This window comes from Empidonax traillii, unplaced genomic scaffold, assembly GCF_003031625.1.
Source record: "Empidonax traillii isolate 1590-97213 ecotype Southwest subspecies unplaced genomic scaffold, ASM303162v1 scaffold739:size655085, whole genome shotgun sequence".
Classification (NCBI taxonomy): Eukaryota; Metazoa; Chordata; class Aves; order Passeriformes; family Tyrannidae; genus Empidonax; species Empidonax traillii.
This window is the reverse complement of record NW_020955932.1, coordinates 35,386-46,024: the sequence shown is the minus strand read 5'-3', so window position 1 is coordinate 46,024 and position 10,639 is coordinate 35,386. Positions and strand designations below refer to the sequence as shown.

The 10,639-nt window shown below is 41.8% G+C and overlaps 1 protein-coding gene across 1 annotated transcript in view; it reads right to left on the bottom strand.

Moving 5' to 3' along the window:
• Positions 1-10,639, bottom strand: part of LOC114066123 (F-BAR domain only protein 2-like) — a 72,359-nt gene that overhangs the window by 36,808 nt on the left and 24,912 nt on the right. The window contains exon 5 of the mRNA XM_027900562.1: positions 5,716-5,770. Coding sequence (XP_027756363.1) covers positions 5,716-5,770 — 55 coding nt within the window. The remainder of the gene's footprint in view (positions 1-5,715; positions 5,771-10,639) is intronic.

Genomic DNA, 10,639 nt, shown 5'->3' with positions numbered 1-10,639 from the left:
CGAAGGTTGGTTTGTGTCGTGGTTTTGCCCATCAGCCCATCCCTGGGGCTGATGATGGTTTTGTCCAGGTAATTTCCGGACAAAAAGGCCAATCAGAAGTCCAGGAACGCCTTTGCTAATTACATCTTCAAGAAAACGGAAGAGAAGGTTGTTGGCGCAGTTGGAATTAGTAGCAGCAGCCATGTAGGGGAGAGGAATAGCGGGCCCGAACAGGGCCAGACTCCCTCCTCCCCCGGCTTGGGCCGGGGGGGGGAGCAGGTGCAGTACTGAAGTTCTCCCTTCTCTCTTGTAAGAGAGTGAAGAGAAAAAAAAGTTTAAAAGACGGACTGTTTGGACAGAAACCGCTGTGGAAGAATTCCAGCCGAAAGATAACGGAGCTTCCAAGGTCGAAGCTGGCAGCTGAAACTGCAGCAAGAAAAATAAAGTGCGAAAGGGGGGAGGCTTGTTTCCCCCCTGCCTTTCTGCTCTCTCTCCTTAGCAGGGAAAAGACTGAAAAGTAATCCCTGCTACTTGTAAAAGCTTGTTGAAATAAGGAGACCCCCTATGCAGCTAATAGAAGAGTCTGTGGATGTACTAAAGAGAACCGAGGCTTCATGAAAAGGACTGAAGTGAGGCAGAGTCCTGGTGGAGATTTGTGACCCTGAGGAAAACCTGTGCTGGAGCAGTGACGACTCAGATGGGATACTGAGATCCGTGTGTGTGTGTGGATCTATACTGCTGTTGAAAATTTTGTAACTCTGAGAAATCTCATGCTGGAGCGAGACGGCCCATGTGAAATGTTGGAATCCGTGCGTGTGTGAATTTGTGCTAGACCCATGCCGAGAAGTCTATCAAAGACTGTTCTCCCATGGGGAGGAACCTCCATAGGGAAACAGAGGTGAACTCTTAAACCATTATCCCCTGTAACCCTGTGGAAAAAGATCCATAGTAGGCAAGTGTCCCCTTGCAAGCCTATGGAAGGAAAACCCTTCAGGACCTGGGTAACCCCCAGCCTTCGGTTTTAGCCCAGGAGGGGGGTAAGCCCAGCCCTGGAAGCCAACACAGAGCGAAAAGGAAAGAGAAGACGTTCCAACTGCAATAAAAGTGCTACTGCTGCTAAGAATCTGCTACTAGAAAAAAAGAACTGGAACTCCAAAAATACAGAATGAAACTACTTCTTCTCCTTGAACTAGTATAAAAAGGGAAGAAGTATTTCTGTGTATATATAGCATTTCAACTTAAATAGAAATTGTTATAGTTCTTTAGTTTTTCATTTATTAATAGTTTTTGTTTTACTAGTAATAAATGTTTATACTGTTTTCCCCAAATCCTGTCTCTCTTTTGTCTGCAAAAACTTACTCTCAACTAGTGGTAATTATGTAGGGGGTGGAAAACAAAATTGACCCAAAGCAAAACCACGACAGTTTGACATTGGACAGCTTACCAAAAATTCCAAAGGACACTTGTTAATAACCTGTTGGTCCCCACAAAACCCCTGTCACTTTTCTAGTAGATCCTGGTCCTCAAGTGTCTGCCTGGATAATTGAAGTTGCATCTGCATGTGGAATCACTCCCTCCAGTAAAGGCATATTTATTGTGGATGATTTTGGAAACATACAACCCCAGGTAACAGCAAAGACAACACGCTGCTTACCAGGGGAGGAGAAAGCAGGTGAAACCCTAATGATTTTGGGTAAACTTCCTGATAATTTACTGGGGCTAGACCTCCTGAAGGGAAGGTCTTGGACTAATGAGGAAGGAAACATATGGGTTTTTGGAAAAGAAATCCCACATCTGTGTTTACTAAGTCCCGCTCCTGCTCTTCCTCCCTCTCTAGTAACCAATGTCAAACCTTACCCCTTACCTTTGGGAGCCAGAGAAGGAATCACTCCAGTTATTGGAGATTTAAAAGAAAAAGGAATAGTGATTTCAACACATTCTCCTTATAATTCTCCTATGTGGCCCAGTGAGCTACTGTTGGGAAATGGAATGATCAAATTGAACCTTTATTGCACCATTTTTCAGGTAACAGAAGGAGTTCCCAAAAATCTTCCCTTACAAGATGAGGTAACTTTACATAGCCCAGCTGATTCTCCACCTTCTGTGATTCAAGCTGTACCTCCACACTCAGAGCAATTGCAGAATGTGTGGTTTACTGATGCCTCAGCAAAGCAGGAAGGTAAAGTCTGGAAATGTGCTGTAGCTTTACAGGTACATACAGGAGACAAAATAGTCCCCGAAGGAGAAGGCAGTGCACAGGCACAAGAATTAGTAGCAGTTTGGTGTGTATTTAACCATGAAGCTGAAACCTCTGACTGTATATGTTTACGCTGATTCTTTTGCTGTGTTCAAAGGGTGTACTGAGTGGCTCCCCTTCTGGGACAAAAATGACTGGGAACTGAACAGAGTCCCTGTTTGGCAAAAAGAGAAATGGCAAGAAATTCTTGCTATAGCAAAGAAAAGGAACTTTGTAGTTGGATGGGCAGCCTCCCATCAGGAAAATGAAACTCCAGCTGGCCGCTGGAACAACAAAGTAGATGAACTGGCCAGATTAGCCTCTCTAAGTGTAAAAACTCCTGAAGAGAGCTGGGACAGACTGTTAGAATGGTTGCATTTAAAGCGACAGCACACAGGGGCACAAGACCTATCCAGAGCAGCAGGAAGCAGGGGATGGGCAGTGACTCGAGAAATGTGCTGCACCTGCATGTCCTCATGTGAACAGTGCAGAACCTGACTCCAGCCTCATCCTTTAGAACAACCCCTGTTACAAATAAGAGACAGAAAAGGGCTGTGGGACATGTGGCAGACAGACTAGACTGGACCCTTTAGAAAGTCTGAGGGAAAACAGTATGTGTTAGTAGGAGTGGAAGTTAGGTCAGGATTAGTGCAAGCAGAAGCTTTCTCTCAGGCAAACAGTACAAACACCCTAGAAGCTCTTAAAATGTGGTTCAGTTTTTTCCCAAAACCCATATCTATCCAAGCAGACAACGGGTCACACTTCACAGCTGCCATTGACCAGGAGTGGGCCAAGGAAGAAGGAATCTGTGGATTTTTCACACACCCTATTATCCACAAGCAAATGACATAATGGAAAGAACAAATGGTCTGTTGAAATGATTTTTAAAACCTCAGAAATCAAATAAGGTTGAATGACTGTGGGACACTGTAAAAATGGTGAATGACTGATGGGGAGTAAATGGATGCCCTGGACCCACAGCTTTTTATCCACAGCCTCCCTCTTTGATACCAGCAACATCAAAACCTGAGGGTAATCAAAAACCCTCTCACTTTCCTGGACAGCCTGTATTAGTGGAAATGCCTTCTGTAGGAGCTGTAAAAATGGTACTTGCCACTCCCTTGAACATGGACACCTGGAAAGCAAAAGATACTTATGGCAAAGAACACAAAATAAGCTCTCGGTGGATTTTTCCTACATTTTAATGTTGTCCCTAAAAGGGGCCAAACAGATCTTTTTCTTTTCTTTTACAGGTAACTGTTCAATGCAGAAAAGTATTCAGAACTGTGAATGAAAACCTCAGATTTGGACTATGGTTCAGTTTACTGGAAACTGTAGTTATAATTTGTTAGTTATGTTTGTATGGTTATTTATCTTGTCCATGTGCTGAGCAGAACAGACTGTTAAAAGTGAAAATCAAAGGAATCTCGCCTGGGAACTAGTCAAAGGGTTTGCAAAAATATGGAATCATACTGTCCCAGTTTAAATGAGACAAAGGTCTTTTGCTGAGGATGGATTAGGAGAAAAGACCCAAATTTCTCTTTCTAAGCAATTATAAATCCGAAATTAAGAGGTTCCGATTGAAGGAAAACAAATTATGGAAAAGGGAATATAACAACCCTTTATTAAAAGGTATGTGTGTATTAACAGGAAAACGGAAGAAAAAAAAACAAATAAAACAACCAAGCAATACTCCTATACTTACCAATAATCCCCTTCAAAAACAAAACCGATAAACTGGCAAAAGGAAAATTAAATAGTTCAGTTTTTTGAACCCTTTGGTGCAGTTCCAACCACAGTCAGCAGGGGGAGCCGTTGGGTTACTGGAGATGCAAAACTTGTAATGTCCTGTACCATTCACCAGGGGGCACTGTTAGGTCACTGGAGGTGCAGAACTTGTAGTGTCCAGTGCCCGTCACCAGGCGGCACTGTGAGATCCTTGGTTGCCGCCAGGTGGGTTGGGGGAAGGGGAAAAAGCAACATCCCCCGGGGTATATCGAAGAAAAAACAAAAAAAACACCTCGATTCCCCTTCCCTTCCCACACTGGAAAAAAAAAGAGGGGGAGGAAGGGGGAAGGAAAAAAGACCCAGCAATAAAACAGAAAGTTCTCCCAGTGGAAGAAAACTCATGAACTTCAGCTGGTTAGGATTTGCTTTAAGCAGGGCCTGCAGCCAGCAACAGTTGAGAAGAGAGCAGCAGCAAACTACCCTCCGACAGGAAGAAAAAAACAAAACCAGTCAGCATCTGCAGCTTGCAGCAGGTCCTGAGCTCACCGGCACACCAGTCTCTCCTCCCCACCTCCTTCCAGCCACACACACTAGCCCTCCCCCAACTCCTCCCCCTTCGTTGTCAAGGAGACTAATCTCTCGGCCATCAGTGGAACAGGCCGATTCTTTTGTTCACCTGATGGCCCATACACAGAGCACACATGGCAGGGGGAAGGGAAAGAAAAATTCCTTGCTAAAATCAGAACTATGACACATACCGATAAAGGTATATGTGTAGCATTACCTGAGTCTGCTGACCAAGGACTGCAATTTTTTATACCATTGAATTGATCTTTTGTTTTCAACATGGCTGGTGTGACAGCCCCATTACCCCTATGTGAACAGTGGACAAGCAAAACCAATGGAGCCCAAATACTCTGGAAAGGTATTCCTATGGCCTTTACCAAACTTATCCCCCACCTCCTAACAGAACTCAGGACTGGATAAAATATTGTAAAACTATGCGTCCAAAGGTAAATGTAACCATCTTATCTCAACTTGAATCCCCTCACCCATCTATTAGATCAAGTAAAGGTGAATTTAAACCTTTGAGGAATATAATGCTAGACAACCCTGCCTTATTTACTCATGGGACCCACTCTTTGATCCATTATACACACCAGATGTATACAAAAGTAAATATGCCACAGTTTTTAGTCCTTCCTGGACAAGAATCTTTTTCTTCAAAGGGAGAGTAGAGAAAATAATGAAAAAATAATGAAAAAAGACTCGTAACAAAAATCTGTTCAAAACTATCATTAAAAATACAATAAAAACTATAAGCACCACTTAGAAACAGCCTGATATTTCATTAATTAATAGAATTTCTATTTTTAGACTGCTTGAGCTTCCAATGTTTTTAATAGTGTTTTTAAAAAGTGGGAAGGGCACAGATATACAACAGAAAGCCATTCATTATGCGTAAGAGTTAACAAACTAGGCACTCTCTGAAAGCCTTCCATGGAGAAAGATCTGCATGGTTACCTTGAAGTTTTTGTTCTGGATTTTTTTACTCAGACAAAAAATCATACTCCTAAAGTTCCTCAGACATCTGATCTAACCTTTAGCATTTACACACATAAAATCTAAACTACACAAAATTTTGTGCACTATGAACATAAGACTACAAGGTTGCAACATAAGCATGCCATTCATCTTTAATGGCTACTTCCCCTCCCCAAATAATTGCAATAACAAGAAATAACTTGGCACACTAATAGCAAAAAGGATATCCTGTGATGCTTCTGGTTTAATGCTGTATCCTTCATCATCTATATCAGGAATGTTCTAAAAAAAACCAAAAAAAAATGGTATTGAGAAATAAAATATATGCTGTTCTTACATCAGTCTGAATTTTATATAATTGACAAATTAAAATTTTATCATAACACTTTATGAAAGCCACTGTTATGCATTAATAATTATTACAGTTATCTCAAGTTATGCTCTATAGTTCAGAAGTAGTGTGTCAGATATCTCAGGAACACAATGCAACAAAACAATCTCCAAATTGCCTATGAAAACTGGCAAGTTTTAATGCATCTACTTTTACTGGTATTCTATCAAAAAGGTCAGAAATCAACAGAAGTATTTTAACTTTATAAATGAACACTAAATAAGCCTACAATACTCTTAACCCCAAATATTTTCCCGATTTCTACTTCTTCTAGCTAAGCCACTAAGGCTCTGATGGTGCAGGAGCATAACCTCTTCTAAATACTAGTCAGTACTTTATTAAGTGAATAAAAGTATCCCAGGTTATACAGGTTGCAACTTCTTCTCTCCCCTGAAAAGACAGCAAGCCTGTACTGTTGCTTTAGCAAAGAATGTGCACATTAATTTAAAGGCATGGGTGAAACTTAAAATACAAGTTCTCAAAATCAGATTCCAAAGTTATTGTTTACTCATCTCCAGCATTGTCCTGGATTTTTAAAGCTAATAAGCATCTGGGAACTTAAAACTAGTTCAGACTTTCAGTTCTTCCAGTCAATTAAATTTTAACTGAAGAGAATTATGTATAAAATCATTTTGAATTCTTAGCTAAGCACTTAGTTTCATTAAAATGCTTTGGGACAGAAAGAAGCAAGTCTCTAATATGATCATCTAAATTTCAAAAATGTGCAAAAAACCACACTTTTGTATATTACACATAAAGGGATATACTTGGATACACAGATAATTTTCCCATTCAAAACAGAAAAATAGAATCCCACTCATCACTTTGCATGCATAGTAAGTCTATATGAACTGCTGAGATGCTACAGTAAGTTTATTACAAAAAAAACCCCAGATGTCTTCAAAATTTCTCTAGTTATAAATTTCTTATAAAAATGGCAAAGGGTAGAAGAGATACTTAATGCACCTTTGTAATGACAACAACAAATTGTGCTGCTGACAGTTGTGCTGGGCAGGACTCGTCTCCAGGATGCAGGACTACCGCCTCCCTAAGATTGTGCTCTATGGGGAACTTGCCACTGGCTGCCTCAAGAGAGGAGCCCCAAAGAGGAGATACAAGGACGGCCTGAAACAACCCCTCAGCCTTGGCCATATTGATCACCACCATTGGTCTACCCTGGCCTCCAATCGAGAGGCCTGGAGACACACTATCTATAACGCTGCTGCCTCTTTTGAGAACACACGCAGGGTCACTCTCGAGGAGAAAAGACAACCCAGGAAAGAATCGCATCTTGTCGATATCACCAAGGGAGTCTTTCCGCTGTGCCTTCTTCAACCAGACTTGTCTATCTCGCATTGGCCTTTTTAGCCATCAGTGCACTTGTAGCAAGTATGGGTAGAGCCCTTCTCAAATGTTCATCTGCGAACCCCAGCCATGATGATGACAAGCTAAGTAGTAATTTCGAAATATTGTTTTCAACATTTTGAACAGTTGGACAGTTCTGCTTTCTGAAACATTAACATTTTATTTACTAATCTACATTTTGTATCAGTAGTAGACGACACAGCCCTTCAAGTGATATACAAAATCACAAATCTCATGTTAATGAAGACATTTACATTTACTTGACTGATTCTTACTCCCTTCTTTACACTCCTACAAAGACAGAACTATATGTTATATGGTGGATCACAGTGCATCTTTTAAGCACCAGGCACACAATACAGACATGATTTGCTTACCATGCTGAATGGAGGAAAACCCCACAGCCTTCCTATATGTACTTGTCATTTTTCACTTTAACACAGAGGAAGATGAGATGATCTTTGCAAATTTTGGGTTTCTTTAAGAAGCAGTTTTTAATATGATTTGGGATGAAGGTCTAGCCCCCTACCCAAATATGTTATTTGTAGTATTTGCAGTAAAAATAAGCTCAATATGGATGTCACTTGGACTCTCTAGAAGTCACTGGAAAGGTGAACTTCCTCCAAAGAAGGTTTCACATTCTCAAACATTCTATCCCATAATTAAAAATATAACAATAAACTCCACAATTTTCCTTATGTTTGCAGATGCATAACAACACATTATTGATTAAGGTATTATATAGTTTAAAATATCCATAAAGTCTGTAGGGTTTATAATTCTGCATTTGCATTTACCAACTTTCTGGGGGAATAATTTTTAAAGAAATAAAACATAAAGACATAACAATGAAGTAAAACTGCCTATACAAAAAGCATGAGGACTGAGCATTCTATACCTCAAACTTATTTTTAGAGTTTCACTCAACACTTTGACTCAGTTTCCTTGCTCTGTCCCATCTGGCATCCAAAAAGCAATGGAAGAAGCCAAATCACAATCATGTTATATCAAGACTGAAAAACGAAACAGAATGTAATTCTTAAAGACAAGAAAAACGAAAAACATTTAAACTGGGACCTTCTAGAAGAGGATATAGTAGACTCCCATGATCATGTCTACATTATTTGTTTGCCCCTTGATTCTTACCCTCAGGCTATCAATACTGCCATTACCAACTGTGAGCTCCAGACTTTCTAATCCTTCTATTACATACAGTGCCACCCCTCTGCCTCTTCTGCCCTGCCTATCCCTCCTGAAGAACCAACAGGACACTCCACTCACAGAGGTCATCCCACCAGGTTTCACTTATGCCACTGATATCAAATCTCTGGGACTGGGCCAAAGCTTGTTTGTTCCTCATGCTGAGTGCATTAGTGTAGAAACATTTCATGTGTGGTACTTTGTAGGCAACACCTCATGAAGCAGATTGAGGGATCCCATAAGTGCTTGTTTCCTCAAGTTCTGGCACACCATCCCATTGCTCATCACTGTAGAGCTTGGTTTTGTCCCTTTCCGCCTTCCAATCTAAAGCTCTGTCAACAAGCCCTGCTGGCCCCTGTGCTAGAACTCTTTTTCCCCTCTGAGATAGGTGCATCCTGTCAGGTATCAGTAGACTAGGTGTTGAATAGATCATCCCACGGTCAAAGAACCCAACATTTTTCCAATTACACCAACCTCAGAGTCATGCACTGACCTGATGGATCTTCCTGTTCCTATCAATATTATTCCTTGTTACTGGAAGAATTAAGGCAATCACTACTTGTTCTTCTGATCCCTCTACCAATTGTACCAGGGCCCTGAAGTCACTTTCAATTGCCCTTGGACTTTGTTAATTCATCACTGTAAGGGTAGTTTGCTTTTTGGAAGAATTTGTATCAGGAAAGCTAGGAACTCTGTTTTCTCTAGGAAGGCTTTCTGCCTAAATGGTAACTTCCTCAAAGGCAAAGAGAATTTCTCAGCCTCTGATATGTGAGAGGAGAGAGATAGCCTCCATGCTGATGTTTGTACTTGGACATGAGGTACTGTATGTATCTTGGGCAGGTTCTTACCTGGCCTTCCTGGTCACAGACTAATATGGGTTGGAAAGGATCTCCAGAGGTCATCAGTTCAAGCCCTTGCAGAGCAGGGCCAAATGAATTCAGGTTGCCCAGGGCAGACATGTACAGAGGCCTTGGGAAGGTGGGGGAGAAACAGAGAGGATAAAGAGGCCCTAAGAGGGCAGGAACTTGCCTTTTTCTCCATAGGCCTGGTGCGTAAACCATACTGTTAGGTAGTTTGTGAGTTTCTCATGTTCTGGCCTTCTTAATAAACTTTTTTAATTCTTTCCCCTGCCTTGGCATTTCTGTGGATACCTGAGTATCTTACTTAACAATTGCTGTCAGTTTGAACAAACAATAACAGATAGCAATCAGAGGGTCTTACTAGACTGGAGAGTTTTCCAGTAATGTCCTTTACTGGAGTCCCTGGGAGACAACAGACTTCCCTGTGAGTTGGGTCCAGTCTGCATATCAGGCCCTCTGTTCCTCTTAGAATGGATTCTCCTATTACAACTACCCTTCCTATCCTATTAACAGAGGAGGTCTTGATGGGCGGTACAGGTGTTGTTTTAGGAGGCCCCACTATCCCAGAAGGACTTTTGCCCACCTCATCAGTTGTCTGACCTTCTAGTTCCAGAGCCTCATACATCTTGCAGAAGGTACCAGTCCTACTTGTCAAATTCTGAGAAGGAGGAGGAACCTTCCTCCTGGTACATGCAGTGACCTGCTTCCAGCCTTCATCTTTAACAGATCCTTGACTAATAGTCCTTTGACTAATTACCCTGCAGGGTTTTGAGTCCATCTGCTTCGCTACAATGGAGGTTTGAGACTCCCCAGAGTCTTGAGACTGTAGCATCTCTGAAAATAATTGGTCTAGCTCATTCACTCTAATACTATGTAGCCTGTTCACTTCTTCCTGTAGCTTCTTCACCTGGTGACACAGCACACCTTCTGCAAAATAACTGTTTGTCTGCCCCAGTCTTACGGAGAGGCATCAGGCACTCCTGGCAACCTGTGCCTTGAGAGATGCATCTACCATCACCAGGTCTGGCTGGCTGGAGACCTCTGACATGGCTGGTTCAGTGACTCCTGCAGCTACAAGAGATAAAGCTTTACGGAGTGTCAACACCATAACTGAGGAAGCTTAAACTAGTATGTCAATAAGACTGGAGATGAAAGGATCTCTTTGTTCTTCCTCACTAGCTACTGAGTCTGTTTGCTGCCTCTATTGGCTGCTCTCAGATGGTCAGAGAGAAGCCCTTCCTGCTAGCCCTGCCTGCGCAAACTGCTGTGCAAACTGCCCTGCCATGCCCTCACTGATGTGCCATGCCCCTGTTCGCTGCACTCCGCTTCGGGTCA